Source organism: Genypterus blacodes, unplaced genomic scaffold (assembly GCF_046128005.1).
Source record: "Genypterus blacodes isolate CSIRO-AG114 ecotype Tasmania unplaced genomic scaffold, CSIRO-AGI_Gbla_v1 ptg000029l_1, whole genome shotgun sequence".
NCBI classification, from domain to species: Eukaryota; Metazoa; Chordata; class Actinopteri; order Ophidiiformes; family Ophidiidae; genus Genypterus; species Genypterus blacodes.
In genome coordinates, this window is record NW_027466842.1 from 883,609 (window position 1) to 910,708 (window position 27,100).

General features: G+C 43.2%; 2 protein-coding genes across 4 annotated transcripts; both read right to left on the reverse strand.

Moving 5' to 3' along the window:
• Positions 1-637: 637 nt before the first annotated feature.
• Positions 638-17,486, reverse strand: ccdc18 (coiled-coil domain containing 18). Of its 3 annotated transcripts, none has more exons than XM_076145078.1 (29): positions 17,417-17,471; positions 16,975-17,045; positions 16,123-16,281; positions 15,780-15,889; positions 15,230-15,358; positions 15,019-15,115; positions 14,816-14,937; positions 14,322-14,610; positions 14,075-14,162; positions 13,722-13,939; positions 13,411-13,521; positions 13,005-13,136; positions 12,695-12,817; positions 12,251-12,328; positions 12,052-12,168; positions 11,781-11,948; positions 11,000-11,142; positions 9,902-10,065; positions 9,565-9,778; positions 8,606-8,705; positions 8,351-8,488; positions 7,843-7,980; positions 7,562-7,699; positions 6,815-7,243; positions 5,946-6,665; positions 2,579-5,321; positions 2,287-2,464; positions 856-986; positions 638-744 (listed from the first exon to the last, which is right to left on the reverse strand). In XM_076145078.1, the coding sequence occupies exons 3-25, from the start codon at positions 16,249-16,251 to the stop codon at positions 5,955-5,957; spliced, it is 4,086 nt and encodes a 1,361-aa protein (XP_076001193.1). In that variant the 5' UTR covers positions 16,252-16,281; positions 16,975-17,045; positions 17,417-17,471; the 3' UTR covers positions 638-744; positions 856-986; positions 2,287-2,464; positions 2,579-5,321; positions 5,946-5,954. The 3 variants fall into 3 exon arrangements, with proteins under 3 accessions (XP_076001193.1, XP_076001191.1, XP_076001192.1); XM_076145076.1 differs by having other exon boundaries at positions 8,576-8,705; XM_076145077.1 differs by lacking the exon at positions 16,975-17,045 and having other exon boundaries at positions 8,576-8,705; positions 17,417-17,486.
• A 487-nt stretch (positions 17,487-17,973) lies between these two features.
• mtf2 (metal response element binding transcription factor 2) lies at positions 17,974-27,005 on the reverse strand. The gene is made up of 15 exons (XM_076145023.1): positions 26,756-27,005; positions 25,905-26,097; positions 25,391-25,472; positions 24,538-24,651; positions 24,271-24,371; positions 23,721-23,881; positions 23,508-23,603; positions 23,316-23,384; positions 22,617-22,740; positions 22,274-22,341; positions 21,928-22,098; positions 21,410-21,521; positions 21,111-21,169; positions 20,886-20,987; positions 17,974-20,330 (listed from the first exon to the last, which is right to left on the reverse strand). The coding sequence occupies exons 1-15, from the start codon at positions 26,758-26,760 to the stop codon at positions 19,955-19,957; spliced, it is 1,833 nt and encodes a 610-aa protein (XP_076001138.1). The 5' UTR covers positions 26,761-27,005; the 3' UTR covers positions 17,974-19,954.
• Between the last annotated feature and the right edge of the window lie 95 nt (positions 27,006-27,100).

Sequence of the window (27,100 nt, forward strand, 5' to 3'; positions counted from 1 at the left end):
GTGAAAGGCAAACAGGATTTCCAAATCATGGCAGACACACACCTCACATCCTGGCCTAATAGCTTCGCCCGGATCAATGTACTCGGACTGATTTTTAAAATGAGATTTCTGTTATGCTGCAGCTTAGAAACCGTCTCCACCGCAGACATTAGACGGCAAACTACCAGTAAGAGCGGATGCATAATATTGACTTTGAAGAGCAGCATCTTATTACTCCGACCATACACATCATTTTCTATAGCTGTGGCCTTTGTTCATTCTCTGTTCCTCAGCTTGTACAACACAGCAAATCCAAGTTCAAACCTGTAGGCATGTTCACACCAGACACACCCAGTCTACCCGTGTTCCTACTCTGACATTGTTTGTTTGTAGATGGGCCAGATTCCTCACGTCAGAGCAACACAGGCACCTATGTGCAGAACGGCATACAAAGCCATATACAGGCAGGTATTCACAGAGCAGAAGCTGGTTGTGCAACTTCCTGTATATGTGGCTTTACATGCTGCTGATAGTGATCCTGGCAGCAAACTTTCCACTAACAAGACCAGCCTTGAGCACAGATGACTTAGCAAGCTCAGATCCAAATCCCTGGAGCTTTACCTCCATGCATGTCATTATGATTCACCAATAACAGCACAAGAGCTTACTTACTCACAGCATTTATAAGGTGACAGGTTGTAGGGTTCCTGAGACCTCACATATCAATGGCCTCATTGAACGGCAGCTCCAGGGAAGCCGCTGAGCCTGAGGAGAGAAGACAGGAGACACATATTAGACAAGATGCCAAAATGTGAAACCAGAGGAAACACATGACTTGATTCAAGGAGAAACTGTGGCGGCTGAACTCACTCATACCCGAGAGGCTGAGCCATTATCATTATCGCCCCCACTTTGGACGAATCTGGGGCCGAACTGGAATCAGTCAGCCTGACCCAGAAGGGGCTGGTCCTTCTGGTTGATGAGCACGATGTTGTTCAGCTCTATGTCTGTGTGAGGGATGGAGATTCGCTTCAGGGAATCCAAACCTGCAACCGTCTGCAGGAACAGAAGAAGAAGATGAGAAGGTTAGTGAATGTATATGTTGGCTTTGCTTGGTGGGCCATGGGGCAGATCTCACTAAGAGACAGTGAAAGGTGTAGAGGAACAAGTCCAGCATCTCAAAGACCACACAGGTGTTTTACATGTACTGGAAACACTTGTGGAACTTGATGATGCTGGACTCTACTGGGTCAAAGACACAGGCGGCTTTGAGCATCGACATCTGGAGATAAAAGATGCAATTTGGTCCAGATCTGGATAAAGATTAACCTTTGAAAGTCATTCCTGTCTCGTTTAAAGGCCCTTCTGGTTTTGAGAAAGTAAAGTCTTGAGAAAGAATCGTGTGTTGAAACGGTCTGTGAATCACTTCTGCTTTGGCTCTGAGATATAGAGCAGCAATAACCAAATCAATATGTCCGGGCTTATATCAAAAGCTTTTTCCTAGCGAGAGAGGAAGTCGATTAACTGAGAAGAACTCATGATGCAAAGTCATCGTCACTTTCATTAAACAAAAATGTGTTTCTATAAACCATCTGGAGTAATTTTTGCCATCTGACTTTTCATAAACTGCAGCTTTTTCTATCCAAACTAAAAATCTAATATGGAAGGATTTCTGGAGAATGAATTGTCTTCATTCCAATGCAATGATCCGTCTTATTCTTCACACATACACACACACACAGAAGTTCAATGCATATCCTGTAGTATAGTCCATTTAAAATCACTTTTCATGAAACTAGTCACATTTTGTTCTGATGTCGTAACGCAGCTACTTCACATCTCTGCTCCTGTTTATCTGAAGTGGCTGGACGTCGCTCACGCTGGTGCCAAACTGGGGCGCGGGGGTGTTCTCATGAAACAGGATGTGGCACACATCCTCTGGCACAATAGAACCAACATGACATAGATAAGACTCTTATTATTAGAGGCTTACTCTGTGAGAGCCGCTGCCAAAATTGAATTCAATGAGGCAGAAATGTTACTTTCACTTGCCACTTTGAAAGTTAATAAACAGAATAGAACATCAATGAATACAGACCAAACTAAATGTTGTGCATCATGTTTAACTGCTTGACTAGCTTCTGGTTTGAGCATTCAAAGTCAATAATCATAGTTTGTACCTAAAGTGGGATGAATCCTTTATTGAAGTCACCATTAATCTACTTCATAGACGACAATGAGGCTCCACTAAACCGTCTTAATGGTCTTGCTGCTTGATGAGAGGTTTTGAAATGGGAGCTCACTTACTGGTACAGGACAGGACACTGGAAGAAGGAACTGGGCTGAAATGCCAGTGAAAGCAAAATCAAAGCTGTTTCAGCAAATTCGTGGCTGTTAGACGTCATCGCAATGGATTTGTTGGCTGGTAACGAGGGCAGCGTTCTATTCAGCCGTGCCAATGTCGGGACTCTGGCATCGGGCCCTTCTAAATGGAACAGAGCCGTCATTAATGTCAGTAGTTAGATTTGTGCTTTTCCTGCTATTACAAATGAAAATGTCTCTTGTTGGTCTCATCATCTGCAATACAATCCACGCAAACCTCTGTAAGATTAGGTTGTCGTAGAAACAGTTACTAGGAGACCCGCTCCCAGCCTTCCTGTTTAAGGTCCAGTTCAAGCAGGGAAAGGTCAGAGGCAGTGATCTGCAGCGCGGTGATTGTACGGTGCTGTGGGAGGAGATAACAGTGACCTTTCAACAATATCAGCCATTAATACTTGTTTTCCATCAGAATAACACCACCTTTTGTGAGCCGCACCCATACGTCGGCGCCACGAAGGCCAAGAATACATCACTGCCAAAAGCATCATCTTGTCTTACCTGAATGCCACAGAAGCAGTTATGACTAAACCGACTAAACTTTCCATGACTCGGTCTGAAAGGAAATACACAGGGTTATAGATTTTTCCAGAGTCGGTGTCAGAGGTGTCGTCAGGCCTCCTGGGTGTGTGGGCAGCGATAAGGCTTTACAGGAACTGCTCCCTAAGCCAGATAAAGACCCCCACAGCTCCTTGATGACCCCTATAGAAAGTAATGTATAATGGGGACATGACAGGAGTTCAATCAGAGGCATGAACAGCAATAACTTATATTAAGCACTGGGTTCCTGTCAGGTTAAAAAGCCAGAGAGAGAGGTTAACGGTATTTACTTGAGACGAATGTGGAGCCTCCATCATGCAAATCAAACTTGGCAGTGTTTTAAAGTGTCGCTTGTGTTTGTGTTGATTTAAACATCACAGCTGACAGAGCCAACATCCTGATAGAATAAGCAAACAAGGATCTCGCTGATACCGCATCATCAGATCATGGGTTTTATGTACATCACCAATCTGTTTTTCCTGAAGCTTTTCCAGGTGAGTGTCAGGAACCTTTAACAAACTAATTAGGTGGTCGAAGTATGCCTGTGAAAACAAGGAGGGAGAGTGGCATCTATGACATCACCAGGGCGACTTCTGAAACTAAAGAGCCAACAAAGCCTTCAACAGAACATTAACCTAAATACCATTTGCATGCCGTTTGTTTCATCTTGACGCAGACCATCGTGATCTTTTCTCGATGTCTCAACGGGGATGATGCAAAAGGCTGCCATCGCGTGTGTCACTGCAATTTCATCATATAAATGAGATGATTCACTTTAGAAGAGGATTGGGATTGCAAACAGAAGTGCATGATTTCGGTTCCAGTTCTCCCTAGGTAGTGCAAAGGCAGCGATGGAGGGAGGGACTAAACATATTATAAACTCAGATAGTGCTCATAATGCTTGTACAATTGCTCCACCTTTAAATAATCAAAGCCAGAAAGTTTGATTGTAGTATTTTGATCCAGTTTGATAACCAAGTATGTGAAGTCAGCTCTTCCTCTCGAGAGCAGGAAGTAAAAGTGAGAACCTCCGTTTCTGTTATTCACAACATGAAGATAAAAAGCGAGAAGATAGAATCTCTACAGGGGAACTAAACTGCAGACATGCTTCACCGCATCTGGTTTCTTAAATGTTTCCCATAACAACCAAACTGTTGCAAGAAGGGGAAGAGAAAGAAAGACAGGGTTAAAAGTCTGGATTGGTTCTCACACAGTCATCTTAATGCCATTAAAGCTTCACTGCATCATTACAAAACAGAGCCTGAACTCTTACAACGTTATCAGTCGAGGCGGCTCGGAACAAAGCGGCGATTAGTGAAAGCCTTCGTCTGTCCTCACAGACGAACACCTCACACAGTGTGAAGCAGGCAGGCAGGCAAACAGAATTGATTGCAGTCTTTGTCTCAAGTGTCAACAAACACACAGACACAGACGTGCACACACCCACACACACGGACACATACAGTCCAACCTCAACGTGGAAACAGAACAGGGCCTGTGGTTGGGAAATGTAAAGGTTTTGATGGCATAAACTGTGGGTAGTAAAAGCAAAGGTATTGTAAGGTGTAAATCATGCTGAGGGGCCGAAGTGCAAAAAGAAAACTGCAGTGTAGACACATGACAGTCTAGATATAGTCTAGAATAAAGCATTACACCCTTACGTTTACTCTCCTTAGTCCTATGCGCTTATCCAGACGTGACAGGAACTGTTATTGTAGCACTGATCACACACGGCTCTGTTCTGATGAAAACTACGAGTGCCAAATTCAATTCAAGGCCAGCTAGGATCAGAATTAGATTCAGAGTGATCCCACCATCCCCCACCAAGCCAAAATTCCTCTCCCCAGAGTAATTGGCCCGTTGTTGTGGTAACGACCCCCACAAACCAACTCTGCGGGAACATCCTAATAGACTTAAGTGAAACCTGGGTCTCAATTGCCATGGAAACAGACAATTTACAACATATACAATTAAAGTTAAGTCAGAAATATAAAAACACATTTTATTCATCAGGATTGTATAATGTTATGAAAGCTACGCATAAATATAACAGAGAAACACACGTGGAAATGCAGAAGTCACGGTTTGAGCTGTAGCATCCCTGAGACACAACTGTGCTTAGCCTGCAGCTGGACTTCAGTTATACACACTTACAGGACGGAATGTGAAATGTTCAAAAAAATGACAATTGTGTAACACACACACACACACACACACACACACACACACACACACACACACACACACACACACACACACACACACACACACACACACACACACACACACACACACACACACACACACACACACACACACACACACACACACACACACACACACACACCATGACAACGATGTAAACAGCTTCTACAGTCACGCAGCTCCATGGGAACAGGAGAGTTTCACATCTTCACGAGGTTTGTCTAAAATAGAAACAGAAGAATGCATCAGTGGATCAGTGACTCAGTGACTAATAATAATTCCTCAGTTATGCGTCACAAATTGTGAAATTATGGCAATTCTGGATTAAATCTGAGAACATTATCTTCCTATGGCATCAATAATATAGTCTATAATCTGCTACAGACATGCGGTAAACACAATATATCAAAATCTATATAGTATTACTCCCTTATTGAGTTTGCATAGAAAAGGCATTAGTAAAGGCTGTACTTAACTCAGTAATGCCTTAAGGTGCAACTAACTAAGATTTTCTTCCTCATTAATCTGCCAATTATTCAATTTAACAAAAACTAAGTAAGCATTGCTTCATTTTCCCCTATGCGTTGTATACGTACCCATTTATACCGTTTACAGTTTCAAGATATGTTAATAAGTGATGCATTGCTATGGCATCATCATCATCATGTTTCAGTTGAATTGATGAAGATTTAAATGCACCGAAATATGGATTCTTCGTTATTTTTCTTCTATTTCCAGTCATAAACTATGAGGCTGAAATTTGCTGATTTGCTTCCTGAACATGTCTATGAGTCTGTATCTGTAATGCGAGCTCACATTATCCATTAAAGTGATCCTAAGCTCACCTGATTGGTTCACACAGGAGTGGGGTTGTGTGGGTTGTGGTTGTGTCCGGCCTGCGACAGCGCTGCGGAGCTCCATAAAGACGGATCCTCCTGCATGGCTAATGTCTGTTTAACAAACCTCAGCATCCCCGTCAGAGAACCCACATCCTCCTCGTCCCTCTCCTGACCCGCAAGCGTGTCGTCTTCCTCCTGCATCAGCGTAGTCCCCGCGCTGAGGTGTCCGTCCTCCTCTCCCTCCCTCCCGTGGACTTCTAGCTTGTCCGTCATGTAGGTGAGGGGGTTGAAGGAGAGGTCTGAGGTCCCTGTGGTCTCTGTAGCACTCAGGCCCTGCCAGCTTTGGTCCACTGGGCCTGTGTAGAGGGACAACGAGGGGGAGGACGACTCCCATGGCTGCTGGTTCAGAGCCTCTCTCAGCTTGGCCTTCAGGCTCAGCGGGAGATCCAGGGAGGAGTCGGCACTGCTGGTCTGCAGCCATTCCAGTGTTCGGTCGGACAGGTAAGGAACTGAGGCCGGCTCTGTGTGTGTGTGAGGCGTGGGCGTCGAGTGTCTGTGTGACGGGGAGCGGGGGTAAATGCCATTAGTGTGTGTGGGAGAGTGTCTGGCTGTTTGAGGGCGTTTAGGGGAGTGAGTAGCGGGCCGATCTGGCGAGTGTGTGTGCTTGTGGTCAGCGGCGTTCCCCAGGCTGGGGAGCCCGGCCTGGAGACGGGTCCCCCCCAACTCCTGCAGGAAGGAGGGAGAGAAGAGCATACACTTAACATAACATTACAGTCGTTTTCTTATCGCTGTTGTAATTTTTGGGTTAGGGTTTGGGTTAGGGTTAGGGTTAACCCTTGGCTTAACCCTTTTCTAAGGATTTAAGAGGACTGGACCTTGATGATGGGGGTCTCTTTGCAGGTCTCCTTGGACTTCTCAGAAACATGAAGCTGAATCTGGACCTTGGCTTGATTGAACTCAGCACCGAGTTGCTGCAGCTGGCTGTGCAGGTGACTGTTCTGAGTCCTGGCCTGCTCATACAGTGTCCTGGTCTGCTCCAGTTGGGTTTTGCTCTGGTGTAACTGCGTTTGGAGGTGCCTGGCTTGTGTCTCAGCGAGATCCAGCTGCACTTCAGTTTGGTCCAGCTGGGATTGCAGCTGTAACGCCTGAGCTTTGGCCTGGTCACACTGAGCCTTGGCATCCTCCAGCTGGCTCTGGCTCTGCTGGAGCTTAGCTGAGAGCTGCTCCTGGGAGGAGCGCATGGAGGAGGAGATCTGCTCGGAGACTTTGAGCAACTGGCCTCGGGTCTGCTGCAGGGACTCCAGCTGAGGAGGGAGGAAGTTAACGACACAATAGCGTCAGTGAAGCTTGAATCACTACATTTACATGCTCAAAAGATACGGTGTCAATTTCCTCTTATCTTATCACTGAGAACATTAAACTGGAGCGATGAATCAGACCTACATAACAGCAACAGGTTTTGCTAAATCATCCCTTTAACAACAGGTTGGTCTACAATCATCCAAGTAAGATAAAGTTGAAAGAAATAATGAATAATAATATTGAATTTGTCGCCATTTTCATTAATCACGAAGGAATGACAAATAGATGAAGGAAATGGATGTTATCTGCTACTACCGTACCTCCTTGTTGTGCTGCTCTCTCTCCACCTCCAGCTCCTGCTCCAATGAGGTAACCGTGCTCTGCAGCCTGGCCTCTGACTTTAACCAGCGCGCCTCCTTGACAGCCAGCTCCTCCTCCACACGACACAGACGAACACCCTGCAGAAACACACACACCAAAAAAGAGTGCATGTATTTGTCAGTTCTGGCTTGACATCAGGACATCATGGTTCATTTCTGCTTGCAAGAGTGTTGAACAATTGAAATAAGGGCGATCGACTCATATTGTGCTCCGACTTCACCTCCTCCTTCAGCTGCTGCCTCGTGGTGTTCAACTCTCGGCTCACGGACTTGCTGTGGCGCTGAGATTCCTCCAGCTCGTCCTGTACAGTCTGAAGATCCTGCTGACACACACGCAGCTGCTGTCCAAGAGCCTGGTCCTAACACACACAATCAGATGCACACATTTTTCTGTTTATACCAAAGCAACACACATTCGATGGTTCCTATCCTACTGGTCTCGGAAAAATATCACGTCTCAGTAGTGCCTCCTACGGATAGCTTCTGAGGCTATCTATCTATTCTAAGTATCACAAGGGGGATTGTCTAACATCATCTCTCATGTTCTCAAGTGGGAGGCGTTGTGGAGGCAGGAGGGGGTGCAGCGAGGGGGGGGAGGAGGAAGAGGAGGAGGAGTTACACAGTTTGGTGTATAGACAGAAGACAGTGTCACAGCAGTGTGTTGGTGTTGCTTGCTGAGGCCTGACATGGCTGAATGGTTACGTTTCCGGCTGTGCGGCTGCTCCTAACCTTCATGTTTCCGTCCCTGAGCTCCATCTGTGTGTCTTCCAGCTCTTTCTCTTTGGAATCCAGGCTTTGCTGCAGATTCTCCACCCTCCTCTCCATCTCCTGCTTGTGGTCTCTGATGGCCACGTCCAGCTGACCCAGCTGAGGACGACAGAACAGCCGGTGAGGGGCAAGATGAGGAACGTGGGGTACAGAATGTATTCAGCTAATGACATCCAGGACACATACAGTATATGTGCTTCTGTGCGTATGTTGTACCAGCTTTGCTCTCTGCTGGAGCTCCCCCTGTCTTTCCTTCAGTGCATTGTCCATGTCTAGGACTTCATGAGTTCTCTCCTCAAGCTCCCTCTGGCTCTCCCTGTGAGAGGACACACACACAACACACACGCACGCTCGCATTAACCCAGATTCCATCAAAGTTGTAAATCCCGGAGTCAGTCACTGGAGGCAATATTTTAAGTACTCTTCTGTAGTTTTACTGTATCTAGAGGAGGTGTGGGATTCTATGATGTGTGTGATTCCTCCAAATGTACAAAATGTACAGAATGTCCTAATGTTTTTATTGAAACATATCACAGAGGACTTGGATTCATGTCAGTGTTAATTTGAAGGGGTGATTATTGTAACTGTTTTAATACCTGCCTCTGTGTATTGTTCTAACAAGACAATCATAGTTCCATAAAGTAGCTTTAAAAGAATCTGACAGGAACCGATAAAGGGAATTTGTCACATCTTGTTCATTTGTTTACACAGGAAGAACACTGGGCCAGTCATGAGTCTAAATCCCCTCGGGTGCTTCATGTACTGTAGTTGTAACAATTTGTAACACAATGTATGTAATTCACTTATTCACAGTGTTTATCCATAGATAGAGGACAATCTTGGCATAGAAAATATTACAACAGAACCAGATATTGAACACAGTTAAAGCAGCCACATTACATAACAAATTCCAACAGTTCCAAACAATAATAAGTTTACATTTTACACATCAACATATTTACACAATTCTAACCTGAAACGCTTATAGAAAAGATACAAGTATACAATTTTATACAAATGTGATAGATGTCAAGAACATAGTTTGTACAAGAATAAAGATAATCAAAGGTATCCAACACTTTGTATACCATAAGTCAAGACAAAGACGGACACAGTGGGGGACATTTTGTGATGCTTGTCCCTTGTCCGGAATTTACATGGCGACGTATCCTCACCTAAGTTGGACAGTCAGTTTTTCCACGGAGGCTTCTCGCTCATCAGCGATGGTCTGGGTCCTCTGCAGAAGATCCCTGAGCTCCTGTAGCCGCTCCAGCGTGTCTGCCAGTTCCCCCCGCACCGTCTGAAGCTGACCCTCTAGGATCTGGACTCTCTCTACAGAGTTCAGTCGGTCTGCCTCTCTGCGATGGAGTTTCTCTTCCAGATCCACCACTGTAAGAAGAGAGGAAGAAAATGGGTCTCAAATGACATTTAAACTTTGAGATCTTGATGAAATATTTGTGGTTCTAGATTCAAAATATCTTAACTATGATAAAACTACAATTTGCATCATACCCATGTCGCTCTTATTATCCAGCAGGCGCTTCATCTGTAGCAGACTGTCTTCCATGCAGCTCATCTCTGAAGCCTTCGCGCTGACGCCTCTCTTCAAATGCTGCAGCTCAGACTCTTTGGACAGCAGCTCCCCGCGACACTTCTTCATCTCTGATGTCACAAGGCTGCAGGAGAACAAAACATTTTTTTTTTAGAAAATGGGAAACAATCCGACTGCGTAAAGAAATGCAATATATCTCTCATAGTCCCACACTTAAACCCACCTTAAAGTGAACAAGGCTCCCATTATTGTCTTGAGACAACAGAAACTATGCTTTGAAAACATGTAAACACTGCCCAAATGTATTTTCTGTTAGAGTTTTGAATTTCTCATCCCAAACACAAGCTTGCTGCTCGTCAAGTCTCAATCAAGTATGATCCCTTTTTATATATCCACAGGGAAGGAGGGGGGACGGGGGGGGACGGGGGGGGCTTCTTCTGAAGAATCCACAACAAAGACATCTACAGGCACACTCAGGCCTGGAGACTAATGTGATGTGGTGCAGTCATGAGACTCTCACAGTGCTCAGCTATTTGTCTATCTTTGCTGCAGCTCGTAAACAGAATACTTACGAAATAACAAATAAACAGTAAATCCCTCTATCCCCATAAAAGCTAAATAGCTGGACAGTATATAGGTCGAGACTGCAGTCATTACTTTAAGTACTTAGAAAACATTGTGCTGGAATTCGAAACTAGAAAAGAGACAGCGATTAAATGTTATATTCTTACATATCCGGCGGTCACAGAGGTCCGTTAAAATCTTTCAAACATCAAACATTTCATTCTATGCCTCAGTCTATGATTCCATTGTCGCTCACTGATGTACCCGAACCAGGAGTAAAACCGATCCATGGTGCAAGCTAGGTGTGTTGATACAGAAAATAACAGAGCCCCTGGAGGAAATGGCACTCTGATATGTGTCATTGGATTTGGTCAATACACTTACAAACATTGACTTTGTTGATTCAAAAGTCCCTTCTGCTGTCCAGCCCGAGATCAGATTTTCTTGTTTCCAGTATCTAAGGAGAGTGTCTTTGTGTCTGCAGCTGTTCTTACATGATGGACTCAGAGAGTTTTGTCTTCTGCTCGGTCATCTCCTGCACGTCTTTGACTCTCTCCTGGACATCCCGCTCTCTGTTCCTTAGCTCGTCTTCGAGGGAGGCCCGGGCTCGCTCAAGCTGCTGCTCCAGACTGGACACCTACAGAAGGATAGGAAACAATGTTTGCATCAGTGTTTGTGCAGGTTACACATTTCACATTGATGCAATAAACCACAAAAAAAGGCAAAACTATTACAACATTCAAGATTCATATCTATGATCAACGATAATGTTATTTAGAGCAAACTGAGCTCCAGCTTTGAACTTTAACATCTGAATAAACAAAGTCAGGCATCTCTCACTACTTAATGATACAAATAGAAACAATGGTGAGTTGACAGTCCATCCCTACAGGCTGCCTGCTATCCAGAACAAAACTTCCTGTACAGAGTCTGGCCTGCTCTTGACCCTCTACTGTGTTCAGTTAATGAAAGAAGATCATTGTGCTCTTGCTGTGTTCATGTCAAAGTACAAGCAGCAGCTAGAATGTGATGAAATTTTGTTATGAAATCACAAGCTCTAATTTATTGTTTCCCTTCAAGCATTTATGCGGATGTCGACATTTTATAATCTTAAAAACACAATGAGCCGATGAGATTGCCTTCCTGCATGGCTTTCCAACATTAACTATTCACACTATAATGAGGAATTCACAAAAACACACCTTAAACCCTTAAAGTGATGATTTACATATTTACAGTACTTGTTGTCCCAGTATCTAAGCTTCTCTAATCTACCTGTATCTGCAGCGTGCTCTGGCTCTCCTCCAGCTCAGTGATTCGGGCGGTGCTTTCGGTCAGCATGGTCTGCCGCTGCTGGAGAGAATGCTGAAGCTGCAGGTTCTGCTCGCTGGAGCTCTGACAAACCAGGGTGGCGCTGTGGAGCTTCTCCAGCAGAGAGGACGCCTGGTGAAGAAGGCGGAGAGGATTAAGCTGAGCACGCCACTCTGCTGAAAACAGAAAATGGATGGAAGTTCATTGTAAAACCATCACTATATAACGTTGTCACCTTGTCACTCTTCTTCTGTAGCTCTGTCTCATAGTTCTTCTTCACCTCTTCCATCTGCTGCAGGTACGAGTTCAGCTCCTCTTGACACGACGACAGAGACGACTGCAACTCACACAACTGACGTACAGAAACAAGTCACGGTGTAGAAACTGCTGGTGAGGCTGTGGCAGAATTCATTTGAGTCTTGAAGCTACTGTACCTTCAAGGCAGAAATGTCTGCCTGCTCTTTGAAACTCAGCAGTAAGTCCTCCTTGTACATCATTTCAGCATTCTTCTCCTAAAATGAAACCATAAATGAAAATACATATTCATCAGCAACAGATCAGGAGTTTCCATATTCAGTAGTGCGGGACACATTCTCCTTTTATAGCAGGGACAATTTGAATCAGGATTAAAGAGATTGAGCATACAAACAGAATGATATAATCTTACTTATTTTTAGGTACATCAGTTCAAGCACGGCCAAACTCATTCCACAACAGACAACCCTAAGATCAGGGGCTCAAATCTTTGAGCCCAAAACACCAACAGGAGAACGGCCGCTCCACAATCTAACAGACTGCTGTTTTATCTGAAGACCCTGTTTGTTACCCGGTGACTAGGAGAAACCCTGTGTTCCTACATTGCACTGAATTGTCCTGACCTGTGCCATGTGGTCCAGTTCAAGAACTGCTCTCTGCGCCTCATCTCGCTCCCTCTGCAGCGAGCCAAGGTCCTGCTCCAGCTGCAACAGCCGAGAATGTGACTCCTCCAGGGACAACTGCAGCTGGAGAGAGGAGAAGTAGCTCTTACCTTTCATGTCATAAGGTGGTTGCTATTCAGTTAGATCCCCCATTTTGTTCTTTGTCCCATTTAACACACACACACACACACACACACACACACACACATACACACACACACACTGAGCAGTAGGAGAGGGATGGTGCATAATAACACAGAGGACTGATCACCATTTCTATTCTGTGCTGCTGCTCTGTGCGTTGTTGCGTCTGCGACTTTTTGCACTTTTCCAAAGACTGCTGGAATTCTTTTTGCCGTTTGGTCATCAATGACTGGAAATGCTCCAGAGAAGCGGTCTTCTCCTGGATTAAAGAAGCAGAGCAGAGCGAGAGATATCAGCCACAATCCCAAATATTCAAACTACGAAGTTTGGTATCAACTAAAACAAAAAGCCTGAGTGACAGACCTGATGTGAGAAAATTATAAATTGATGGAGTTATGAGGAGAAGTGAAGCCCTTTAAGTTAGAATCATGATTAAAAAAACAAATCATTAGGGAAAAGAGTGTATGTGTATGTGTGTGTATGCGTGTGTGTGTGTGTGTGTGTGTGAGAGAGAGAGAAAGTGTGTGATGTACCAGTATCTTTTTCTCCAGCTCAGTGTTCTTCAGTGCCGCCTGAGTGTAAGCTGAGCTTTTCTCCTGTAACTGTTTCTCCAGTGCAGCTACACGTGCACTTTTCCTCTTCAGCTGAAATTCGAGACAAACAAATCATGTGGGCTTGTTATAAGGTTATTTATAAAACTGATTGAATGTGTGCTCGGTCATGATGATTGATTTTCTTCAAACTGTTGAAAGCAGTTTACTGCTCAACGGAAAGAAATGAAAAAGAATTAGAGCAAAAAAGAAAGGGGGTCACAGTCAAAGGTCATACATCCTCTCCTCCTTACTTCTTTCTCTGTGTCGGTGGCCTGGCTGACTTTGTCCATCAGCTCTGTGTGGAGGCTCTGGTAGTGGGAGGCTCTCTGGTCCATGGAGCTCTGCAGGGAGGAGATCTCCTCCTTGGCCCTGCTCAGACGCTCCTGCAGCCTCTGGACGGCGCTGCTCTGTCTGTTCCGGTCAGCCTCCACGGACTGGAGCGCTCTGAGCAGCTGCTGGAAGCTTTCACCTTTACAGGAGGGACAGATGGAGAAATAATCAGTCAAGATCAGAAAAAAGGGAGGTGATTATAACATTAATGACAAAAAATCATAATCAAACGGGAAAGTTAGAGGATGTCCAAAAATGAATGCCTATCGATCACCTGGCTTAGGCTTCATCAGGTGAGCAGCTCCTGTATAGTCCACTGGGGGTAAGATACAGGGTCTGACACAGAGAGGCCCCTCAGCAGCCTGAAATACAACAAAAACACGATAGTCATATGTCATCTCCTGCAGTAGATACGACCCTTGCAATGACCTATAAATACATAAACTTGGCCTTTTACTGTGGCATCATGAGACACTGGAACCATAAGGGTAATATGAGTGCAGCAGCAGGGTCACCCACACCTCTCGTAGATGCAACAGGGTCAGTATGGACTCCAGGCTGGCCAGCTCTGTCCGACTCTGCTCAGCCTCTCTGTGGCACTGAGCTGCCCTCTGCTCCTGGTTGTGCCTCAGAGTCCGCAGCTCTTCCAGCTCCCTACGCAGCGAGTCCATCTCCTTGCACTCTGCGGCCTTTTCACTGAGCACCCTTTCCATGTACGAGGCTCGTCGGCGAGTCTCCTCCAGCTGGGTCTGGAAGTCTGAGCGTTCTGCAGCCAGAGACTTTGCCTGTCTCGCCTCGCCCTTCAGATGGCTGAGAGGCAGAGGAGGAGGAAGATGGGGGATTGTACAGAGTGTGATGATCAACACTTCAAACCAACTTCAACTCAACTGAATTGATGATGATGAATTATGAGTCATTTTATGAGTCAATCCATTAGCATCACAACATGCAAGTTTGAAGAAAGTACAGAAGCAATGACTCCAATGAGGTTACATAGTTTGTGGTGTGTGTGTACCCAATTGTTTGGTTCTGCTCCTCCTTCTCTCTCTCCAGTGAAGTGCACCTCATATCCAACTCTTCTTTTTCCCTGTCACACTCAATGAGACTCTCTTTCAGTTTGCTCTCACTCTCCAGCACCTTCAAGACACAAATGAAGAAACTTTATCACCAGACAGCCACCAAAGAGTTCTAAATAACAAAACATTGTAATGGATTTACCCTCTGAAGTTTTATAGACATGGTGGCCTTGTACTCTTTGAAAGCCTCTTTTAGCTTCTCAGCATTAAGAAGTGCTTGGTTTCTTTGTTGTTCGGCCCTGTAGAGGAGGAGAGAGTAGATTATTTGTCTGCAAGTATTTCAATGCAATCGGAAGTTGCTCTGGAACTATTAAAGGTGTGATTTCCAATGACACAAATCCTATATCTGTCACCGTTTGCCCAATGCCATCTTGTTGTCCAGTTCTTCTCTGAGCGCGCTCAACTCGTCAGTCAGATTCGCCACCATGATGTCATTATGGGCTGCAGCTTCCTGGCTGCACTCGGCGTTCAGTTCTGCTGCTCTGGAAAACACACACAAGGACATGAGGTCAGGATATTATGTCCAACACAGACTTAATTTTACAGATTCTAGATTAGCTTATGTAAATGATTCAGGGCCACAGAGGAAGAGAAGAGCTAACAGACCCTCAATCAACCAAAACTTACTGAGTACAGTTCTCTATTTTAATGGACTTTACCAATAATAATACATTGGTAGTTGGATAAGAACACTAGAAGAGCACCAGCAGTATTGAATATTTGTTTAGAAAAATATTACACGACAGAGACCTACTATAAATAACTATAAATTGAACTTCAAAGAAGTTACATAATCATAATTTAAACTGTGCATGTGGTGTAAATAATCGGCACACAATGGTTTCATTATGTAGTTAGAAAAACAGTGACATTTGCAAAGTTAAAGTTCTTTGACAAAGTTACCGCAGTTCTTTGGCCTGAGCCTCTAGCTCGGCCTCAAGGTGACGAATCTGCTCACTCATCACTGCCGCACTGTTGCTTTGGACTCCCACCCTGGGGCCTCGGAGGCGGCCCTGAAGAAGGAAATCTCAATTTCATACAAATACAAAACAGTTATGTCACATTAAGTTCACACAACGCTTAAGTCATAAAAAAAGTACAGGAAAGTGGTTCCATCTGCAAGGCCTCCTCCTTTGAGAGAGAGTTACCACCAGAAATACAGTGTGTTCATACTTCAGAGTGTGGGGTGATGGTGTGTGTGGTGTGTTTTATGCCACACAGATATGTGTATGGAGGTGTTCCATACCTGAGACTTGGTTGTGGCCAGTTCATAATACATATCATCTAAGTCACCGACGAGCTCATCATCTGTGATCAGAAAGGCGTTCTCCTGACGCACACAGCTCAGCTTCTTCCTTAGAGGAGCCGTCTCCATCTCTACAGAACTGGATTTTCCTGAGGAAAACTGAGTTCAAAGGAAGAATCAGAGTTAAATCCAGTTAAATCACATCTCTCTTTCCATCAATAGATGGTAGTTTCCTTGTAAGAGCCGAATCCTTTGATATCTCACATTATTTGATACTATCCTTGTTTTATCTAAATGAGCGCCTAGCCAATACTGAAATTGATGGATAGAATGATGCTGATGTTGATATTTGAGAGCAAAAAACAACAAAACAAAACACACAACAATGTTTTTGATGTTTTTGACCCCCCTGAAACCCCTGGTTACAGGGGGATTACAGGGGGGCGCTATTTAACCCGGCACCGGTTTTGCGCGCGCGGGCGCCGGGAACTTCCGTTAGCGGCACACTTGCCGGTGAAAATCACAACACATTTTTGCTTTTAGGTCTGCTGAAGTGAGACGATCTGGACTCTGCGACACACACTCGTCCCTACCATCATGTGCTGCTGACTGTCTGCAGAAGGGTTGCAAAGAACACACCGCACACCAAATGAACGCTTTCTATGCCTCAACAGTTCACACGTGGATAGGTCTTATCAAAAAGTGAGTCGATGTCCAGCATATTCTTAATTTTGTGTTAGTAACTTCACATAACAACTCTGCTGTACACATGTCGTCACTGCAGAACGGGTTCAGAGCTTCATCTATATTTAATATTAAACATAAGCTTGTGTCTCTTTGCGGTTGGCTCACCTAAGTTGTCCCACACTTTGCAGGTTGAGTCGAAACTGCTTCCTCAAACCGAAGCTGAGCACATCGTCTTCCTCCAAACATCAAACAGATGATAAGAGCATGTCGAGCTACAGCTAACCGGCAGCTTAGAGCTGTCTGTTAGAATTAAGCTGTTCAAACACCATTACCAACTTCAACGAAGAGAACGAAAAGAAGACGAAGCTAACTTATCGTTGACGTAATGAGTTTATAACTTTGACATAGTTAATTAACCACAAACTAACACAAGCTACACTAGCTAAATGTAAACAAATGTGCCCGCTGTATCAACAGGTAGCACACGTTAACTTTGTAGGAGTTAGACAGCAAACCCGACACACAGCAATCATGATTTAAGGGAAATATTAGTCCTGTTGACGTGAAAAGGGCGTAGAATTTGCAGTAATTCGAAACTAATTCTTACTGTTTGCAAGGTGAAGGCACAACACTTGCCACAATAGTTTGTAATTCAGTCTCCTCCCACACTCCAACAACGACGTTTCTGATTGGATAAAAGAGAGCTGTGTGCAATAGATTGGTGCAGAGCAGTGTCACTATCAGAGACCGCGAACAGTGGCGCGTTCATGAACCGACATATTCGTCGTTCCAGAGTAAATCCTGAAGATAGAAAAACAGAAGGAAACACCGAAAGTATCAGAAATAACTTACAATAGAGCTTTTAAGGGTTCAAGGGAACATTGCAATGGACATATTTTTAAGGGTACATTAGGGTTAAGCGTGGAAAAATGGGAATAACTCCTTTAAATGACGAATCCCTTAGAAAAGCCAAATTGAAGATAAAATCTAATATAACCCTGTCAAATAAGCAATAATTTGACAAAATCAGGATTAGTAGTTGAGTAGCTTCAAAGTCAAATAAACCTGAAAAACTGAACAATTTGGGGGAAACTTGAATTTTGGGAATAATATCAAGTTAAATTTCAGTTTTTGGGGACTTTCATCCAATACAAAAGCAAACACTTCAAAATATCAGCTTTTATTTAACCTTTAACAAAACAGGTTGGGAGGCAACATGTTAACATAGATAGTGATGTATAAAAATGTAAAAGGAGGAAACACACAGCAGACATTACACGTGTTCTTTGGCTGCAGAAGCTGCTGGAAGCCAGTAGTAGCATGCAGCAAAATGATGCTCCGACACTGGATGCACAGGAGAAGCTTCACATGCACTTACATCCTTACAATGAAGAGGTATCAATGTCAAGAAAGGACTTTACCTCATCTGTCTTTGAGCAACAAAACCCAGAATTTTCTCCACAAAAGATTTCTAGAAACTAATAATGTACCTCTTGCAACGGAATACAGCGCATGTTTCCAGTGAGTTTCTGACTCGGTATGAACAAACGTTACTATAAAAAAATGGATTTAGTTACAAATGAATATGCTCATTGGCAGCTTACATACAGTCCATAAGGTCCAAATTAATGCTACAGGTCATAGAACTGAGGACCCCACAAAATACTGGCAGCAGAGAAATAACTTGCAACAAAACCTCAACATGAGCCAAATGCCGGTCTATGCAAAACAGTGATGGTTAGGGGGGCAAATCCTGAGTGTGAAGTCTACAAGGTGAGCTTGGCTGTAAAGACCAAAGAACAAGCAAACTTTATTTTTTACCATGTTCAATTAACTGGCCTGAGTGAAATCTGCTGTGGGAAAACTGAATTGCATAGGCAGCACAAAAGCATCACTTCCAAACTCAGGTCTCAGTATTTCACAATGCTCTTAACAAAAACTTATTTATTGGGATAATTATCAGACAAAGTAAAAAGTCAATAGGTCAGAAAAGATTGCAATGTCTAACACTCCAATGTTAAACAAGTTTACAGTCTCAACTTTCCAATCAAAAGGCTTTAAGGGAGATTATATATTTGGACTAAACTAAGACATCCACACTTGGCAAAATATTTACTGTAAAGACAAAGTTTAGGTCTTCATTACTCTTTTAGGTTGAACACAATTTACCAATATCTTTCTTTGGAGCATGTTTTGTGAAAATCCATTCTGAGCATTGGTATGCTGGAACACTAAATAACACTGTTTGGAGATGCCAGTTTCCACATTGACACAAAACATGGGTTTGTGCCATGTCCGAAATAAAATGGGGTTAAAGAAAACTGCTGCCTTAAATTGAAAATATTGGGTTAAATGAGATGTTGGCTAACAATTTAATTTGATATGTGCAAATCAATCCATACTAAAAAAAAAAGGAAGAAAATTAGAAATATGCCCTGCTGGAAAGAAAAGACATCGGAAAATACAAGTAAAAAACGCAATAAATGTAGTATAAATCTATATAAAATAAACATTTGCAGCAGCACATCTTTTTTTGCTTCATCCAGAGCTGCTTACAAATATGCACATTTTCCAAAACAGACTTGGAGGATTAGAGGTCTGCCCAAGGCAACCAGAGGTACTAAGATAGGACTAGAGAAAGAGGGGACACCGATGTTAAAGGAACGTATATTTACCAAACATTTTGAGAAAATAAATGCTAACAAAACTTTACATTGCATGTTGTTGCACTGGGTAAAATATAAAATCTTTCGAGTTCAACTTCCCCTCTTTCTCCAATCCTCCATTCTGTCCAAAACAAAACTTTACAGTTTCACACTAAACTGTTAAAGAAATGATCATCACTGTGTTAAAGTTCAAATGTTCACTGTAAGCCTACAGGTGCATTGTCGTGTTGAATTCTTTGTCCATGAATGAATGGGAGATTCTGTGAAAAATGCAAAGAAAAGGCAAAACAATGTTTAAATGTATAAGAATCACTGCATGAACCATTAGGCTTTACAGTAGACATTATGGGCACCAAGGCTCCTGTCTTAACAAAAGGCAAATATTAGTTAATGCTTTCAATAAAGGCTGTGTAAACATGTCCATAGCACAGTCAGAAACCTTGTTGCTGGTCAAAAGTCAAATGATGGCAGTGACAAATCTATGAGGCAGTGACTCCTTCCCACTCCACCAGGTACTGGACCTTGCCGTCCAGGGTGACCCGTCGGGCCAGGACTTTGTATTTCTCCCCACAAGCCAGCCGCCCTGCTGCTCCAAAGTAGCTGTTGATGGAGCTCTTGAGGTGGGTGAGCTGGCTGTTGGGGTCCATGCCGTGCACTATGTCTGTAGAGTGAAGCCCTGGGAGATGGCTCAGCATCTCTGTGACTGAAGAGTTCGGCTCAACATGGCCGGGTGGAGGAATCTCCGAGTTGGGGGCCTGTAAAGCCCGTCGTGGTCGGCCACGCTTCCTCTTTATAGGTGGAGGGGAAACCGGCGTGATACTGGTGGCAGTGCGCGTCTTGCTGGAACTACAGAGACTAAAGGGTGTGAGACAGGACAAAGGGAATTTCACAAAAATGTTTCCAAGGGTGATGACAAAAGTAAGGACAATTTCTATATGAATAGTCAGCTAATTATTTAGCAACAGATGGTTCTTAAGTAATTAGAGGGATTAGCAATGGGGAAAAAAGTAGTATTTAGTGCTACACGCTTTGAAATGGCTCTGGAAATGGAAATTTAGTGTGATAGCAATAATAAGTATGTGAACAATTCTAGTTGATCACAAATAAAGATACTTTCAAATTAAGTCACCCCAAGAAGTCCCATAGATATCTGAACATTCAAGATTTATAAAAAAAAAATAACCTTTTTGTGAATATCAATGCAGTGCTGAAACACTGGAGGGCTTTCATTGTGCCTTTTCAATTGAGCAGCAAATTAATCAATTGGAAATGGTTGTTCCTTTTGTATTAATTTATAGAGACTTTTACAGCCCATCTGAAACAAAGATCCATTTCTCTCTTCAGTAAAGGTAATTAACATCCCTAGCCACCAAGGTAATGTCAAATATTACCAAAGCACAGTCAGCATACCTGGACTGTCTTGATACGCTAGTTGAGGTAGTTTCTGTGGTGCTCAGGGCTCCTACGGATTCCACATCTGAGGTTTGAGAAGACGGCAGTGACCTCTCAGTCCTGGCAGAAAGAAGAACATTATGTGTGGAAAAAGAGTTGCTGCTGAATAAGTTTCCAGTTTCGTGCCCACAAAAGTAGAGCGGTCACTTAGGATGGCTGGAAATAATCATTCTGCCGACTTACTTTATGGAGGTTAAGTGTTCCAATGAGCGGGACTCTAACGGCAGAGGTTTCCTCATTTCCTGTCAAAGAAATTCCAAATTGTTCGCATATCTCAGTCATATATTTCATCCCACAGTTCGGTGCATCATAAATTAAACCTTGAGCGTTTACAAAAAAGAATGGCTGTGAATGATCTTAGCGACCTATACAGTATGATGTAGACAGCCGCTTAACTCAACAGCTATGTATGAACATAAGACAGCTGCAGCCCACAGAAAAACACATGCATGCACGGTTACAAAAACAAGACACATACACACCTGGGACAAGAGTTCACTGGAGCGTCGCAGTTTAGCCAGGGTCTCCAGAGAGTGTGTTCCTTGCTTCCTCATTTTCTTTTTCTTCTTCTTCTTTGTACCATTGATTAAAGTACTGCAAGTTCAACATAAAACGTAATTTCAATCTCACAGCTTTGTTTTGTTAGTTCTCATCACTTTTCTAAATGTCAAACTTAATTACAAGATTAACCTCTAGAGGCCTATCTACAGTATCTTCACAGCCCACCAGGGGGCCGTGGCCCACACTTTTGAAAGCACTGCTCTAGGAGAATCTGGTTTAAAAGAAGTGACCTATCCACAAAGAAAACAAATCAACACCGTGCTCGCGATCATCAGAAGGGGAAATCTAGCCTAAATGAGCTTAATTATGTTGTAGTGTTTAACACACTTAAGAAAAGGGCTCTTACTTTTTACTTTGCCTCAGTTGATTCATTTTAATAAAGATGTCATCTCAGCCAGAAACGTTAAACCACACTTAATCTCTTAGTTTCACATCTTACCTCTTGCTGGACAGGGCTTTGCTGGACTTGCATCCCTTGATTGTGACCTCATGTGAAGAACTCTCCATCACGCTGCTGGTTGGCTCGTCAAAATTGTGGGGAACAGGGGGGAAACGAACCCTCAGACCAAACAAGTGCTTCTTTTTCTTTATCTCCTTCCCTGACATGAACCTTGCAGAGACAGGAGGGGGAGAGGGAGTAATGAAAAGGCAGGAATGGAGCTGCAGGGTACAAGAAGTACACCGACAGCCAGTACAAAAAACAAGAACGATGGGAAAACAGATAAGGCTTCAGGAACTTTCAGGCATTCATTCATTCATTAATAAGTAATTAATTAATAACTTACATGCTTCTGTTGCCGTTTAAGGCCTCTAGAATACTTTTGTATCGTCCCGATCTTGGTGTGTTGGCAAGCTGAAGACACATGGGAGAGAGGAGTGTTACCAGAATGAAGTGGAGCAAATCACCATATGGTGTCAAAATACAATCTGGCACATTATTGTTAAATTTAGATATAACCATGTGATTTCCACAGTGGTGTAAACTGCTGCCTGCCTCAAAAATGCCAGTTCCTGACACCCACAATTCCACAAACACATGTGAAATGCATCGTTTTGTGTGGCTTAATGTCACTTAGTAGGAAATACAGCTAAAAGGCTGAAATGTAATTTGTTGATGGTCCTCTTTACCTCCCCAAGCTGAAGAAGCTCCCAGTTGTCATTGATGTAAGTCATCAACTCCAACTCAGAGTCAAAGTACTTCTTCTTATGCATCACAGTCAAGTTGTATAGGCTTAGGTGTGCCACATCTGTCCTGTAATATTCCAGTAAAAACACCCATAAATAATAATGCATAAATAAATGCAACGTGTATTTCGAAAATGCAACAGTTAAGTAGAAAACTCTTGCAGCAACTTTATTGTTAGACCAACAGTTTTCGCCAAACAGAAATTGTGAGACAGAAGCCATTCAAGCTCAGATGCTTAATGTGTTACCGCCTGATGGGCTTTATCCACCACATTCTGTCATAGCTTTATCATTTAAAAGAATTCTGTCTCACATATACTGATTAAGACACTGAGCCAAAACACATTGGTTCATAATGTGACAGGTGTTACTGGAGTTTCCTTCCTAAGGATTACTTATACCACCATAAATATATAAATAATGATGGCGATGGTAACATGGGAATGGGAAAAGGCTGAGGATAATAGAAACAAAAACATGTTTATGCATTGAGTGACAAGGAGTACCACGTCTAAATTAACTTTTCAATAATTGGAAATGTAGGAATAATACAATAAAATGTAATTTTGAGATGGCTGTGTATTCACATCTATGTTATTGGTTTTTCCTCTGTGTCAAAGTTGAATCTTCCTATTCACTCACCAGCTGAGAGGCAGACGACTGAGGTACTCTGGTCCACCATTGCAAACAGAACAAATAAACAGATAAAACCTGGTGTCACAAAAAGCACAAAAGATCATGTCAGCTTCATTGGATAGTAAAATGATAATACATTTTAAATGTTGAGCAGATATCAATTACAGGACATCAATGTAAGGGAATACATGTGTGTACCTGTCTCCATAGAACAGAGGCATCTGTAAGCAGTGGAGACAGGCCTCATGGAACCACTGCTGACACCTGTCACACTGCAGCATCTTCAAATACCAGCTGGAAAGGAGAGCACGGTTAGCTGGAGCTGTGTACGTGATATTTGAGATATTAACGTGAATATCCGTACTCATACTCTTGGATGTGTTCATTAAAGTAAGTCAGTGGGCTACTCACTCTCCTGGACCCCCACAGTAGCAGTAGCACTGCTGGACGTTGATCTTGTGGCCTTCGTCCCACACCAATTCATCGAGGGCATAAGGGAAGGAGAGGTGAAAGTCATCGTGCTCCTGCTGAAAGGCTTTGGCACTCGCTCCCCTCCTGTGTGCTTCTCCAGCCTGAAAATCAGAGAAATAACATAAGCAAAAAGCATGCTTACGCCAACATGAAACCATACACAGATTACACACCATAGTATATTTTGTAGACATATTACTATGTACACTCTCTGAACCATCAAATCTAACTCTACAGAGGTGTTTGTTTTAAAGCTGTCACCATCAAGACAACATTACTCAATGTGTTGTTATACTTACTGGTGTCAAAATCAAAAAGGTATCAATCTCTATATTGATGCCAAAAAGTTTAAATGACGACCAAATATTTAGTGAATGTGACCGTGACATGCATGCAGACATGCATGCATCTAAATAAAAAGTCATTTGCAAGCGGAAATAACTACACACACGCATAACATTAATATTTACACCGCAAACTACCGCTGTACCTTCGGTGCGACAGCAATTCTACACTCTGTGCAGAGCCAATTCTCATCTGAGTCGACGACAGAAGCATCAATGATGGGGGAGTGGCACAGCTGATGGTAACCTAAACACAACAATAGTTTACACAAAGCTGGATCATTCTTACATACTGTTTACTGTTTGACATAGATTAAAATATCATCAATAAAGAATGAAGGAGAAAATGAATTTGGTTACAGCAGACTTTGTACATTGCCTCAATAGAATTAATAATGGACACACAACAGTACCTTGTCCACATTTATCACAAATCACAATCTCATTGGGCTCCTCAGAGGTTTCATCCTGACATATGGTACACACAATGTCATCATCCTCATCCACATCGTCATCATCCTCATCCCCTGAAAACAGAGAAAGCAAGTCAGCATAAAGACTCAAGCATCTTTTCCGGGCTTCGTGTAATAGAATACAACAACAACAACAACAACATGAGTGACAGCACCATTTCAGTGAACCCAGTGACCTTGCTAGATGCAGTGAGCCACTACAGCACCACAATGTAAAGATGGTAATGCAGCAACATGTGGGTAACTTCACAATGGAATCAGTCATGAGATCAAATGGATGATAAACCAAGAGATTTACATTTTTTTATAAACGCCTTTCCTTTTAATTATGTGACGAATGAGGCTGAAGGCTTTAATCAAAGGGCGATCTAGAATCTGTTTGCATTTTTTTACTGACTATTCTGAAAGTGGATAGACCCCAGGCTTGCTGTGTAGCGTCCCTATGCTTATCCTCACATGTGGGCAGCTCACTTGTGCTCTACTGAGGCCAGACACTCTGTGGACTGTTAACTGTCAGAGAGCAGAGCAGTGAGATAACTTCTAACTGGCAGATGGGGGAGTGGAAAGCAGAATACCAAATGTGGAACTCAAAAAAACATTTAACTTATCCGGTTTAACTGTTTAGTACCTTAAGGGCTAAGCAATCATGCTACCAAACAAGATAGCAAGTGTACCTTTCAGATTGTTAATACATTACCAACAGATTAGATAATACAACAGGAATATTCAAGAGCAAATTCAAAACCTTGACTTATCACTTAAATGTACAAATTATGAGGTCAATAGATCTTACCTGTCTGAATATCCTTCCAGAGAACCCATGACTTTGACCGATCTTCAAAAACCACAAAGCATCGCTGCTTGTCGCGATCGATCTGAAGGAGAAAATGATACAAGCACATGCTTTTCAGTAACATGCAGTCTTTAACAGCAGCAGTACCTCATACAGCCACCTGACATCAGAGACAAGGACACAGAGAAGCCATCCCATCACAACTATGACATTTACAAAAAGACCAGAACTTCCTTGCAATCCTGAGCTGTATCATTTAAATTATTCACATATGAACATCAAAGCAGTGATTATTAGTGCCCATGGCCAAACTGCAAGAAGCAATCTACCCTCAACAACGGTGTCTTGGAATGTAATGAAGTTGCTGCAGGCTGTTGAAGAGGCTTGGGAAAGCAAAATTACTCATACCTCCTTTGTGTTCACTGCTGTTTCTGACACATCCATTTCAGAAACTTAACCTCACTTGTGCATGAGGTTTGTTTAAGGTCTAAACCAGCGTTTCCCTCATATTTACCTTTGTGATTGTCCCCAAGTAGAACAGGCCGTCTGACCAGCGGGCCAACACGTCCTGTCCCTCTGTGAACCTGTCAGACATGATGTCTTCTCCATACTCTTCCCTCCCAGAGAGGCTGGTCGGGGACAGAGACCCAGCCTGTTGTTGGTGCTGAGCTCTCTGGACAGACAGGTGGTCCACAACCCCTGAGTCTCTGAATATGGAGGAAACACAGCAAAACACAACACATGTATAATTAAATATATTGCTCAATTATAAATTCCCTTTGGGTCGAGATTTTTCTCTTTGATGCGTTGGGAAGTCAAACAGCTGTTTCTCCTCAAATAATTAGGGGCAATTAGCAGTTTATCACAGGCGTCGGCACTCAGCTATGACGCGCGTTGCTTTGAAATAGATCTACGTCACGGACTATATTCAAACGAACAAGCACGCAAGAATGTATCATAACTGTAAGGCAACTTACACATGACAGCTGAATTCCAGAGACATTTTCAAATCCTATTCATAATTATAACACCAAGACACCTGCTAAGTTGCAAAACCATGATTTAATAAGTCATATTCGGGGTTTCATGGTATGTTTGTATGTCCATGCGTGTGCAGCGCGATTGCCCGACATTCCCTTTGTTCGGCTAACGAGAGATTACCACGGTTATAACACCGAGAGGACATTACGAGATGCCTCGGCGAGCTGAATTAACGGTTTAAAATGAAATTTATGGGTGCTCTGGTGGTTAATTAGCTATAATCAATAACCTACAAACAAAGCCGTAAAGCATAAAGAGGCACCCACACCCCCCCCAGGCCAGCAGGAGGAAAACATGGTGATGTGAGTTAGATGACAACAATACCTCATTCGGTCACCTCCGTTCGGACAAAATGGCTCGTTAGGATAAAATAACACGGCAGAGGCGGGCGGCGTTATCGCGTTCCGTTTGCGGCGGGCGCTATCTCTAAAGTGGAACGCGAAAAACTTGCGACGCTCGTGGTTGCTTCAGAAAATAACAAACGGTTCATCTTCGCCAAGCACGTTCGCCATTTTGGTTTCCCGCTGATGATACGGGAGTGCATTATGGGAACGCTTGCTTTCGACCAGCGCTCACCTTTTTTTCAGACTTTTGAAAATGTAGGCAGGGCGTCACAGCCAGAGCGGCTACTTCCTCCGAAAAACAAACATATGGTGTTCTTTATGGGAC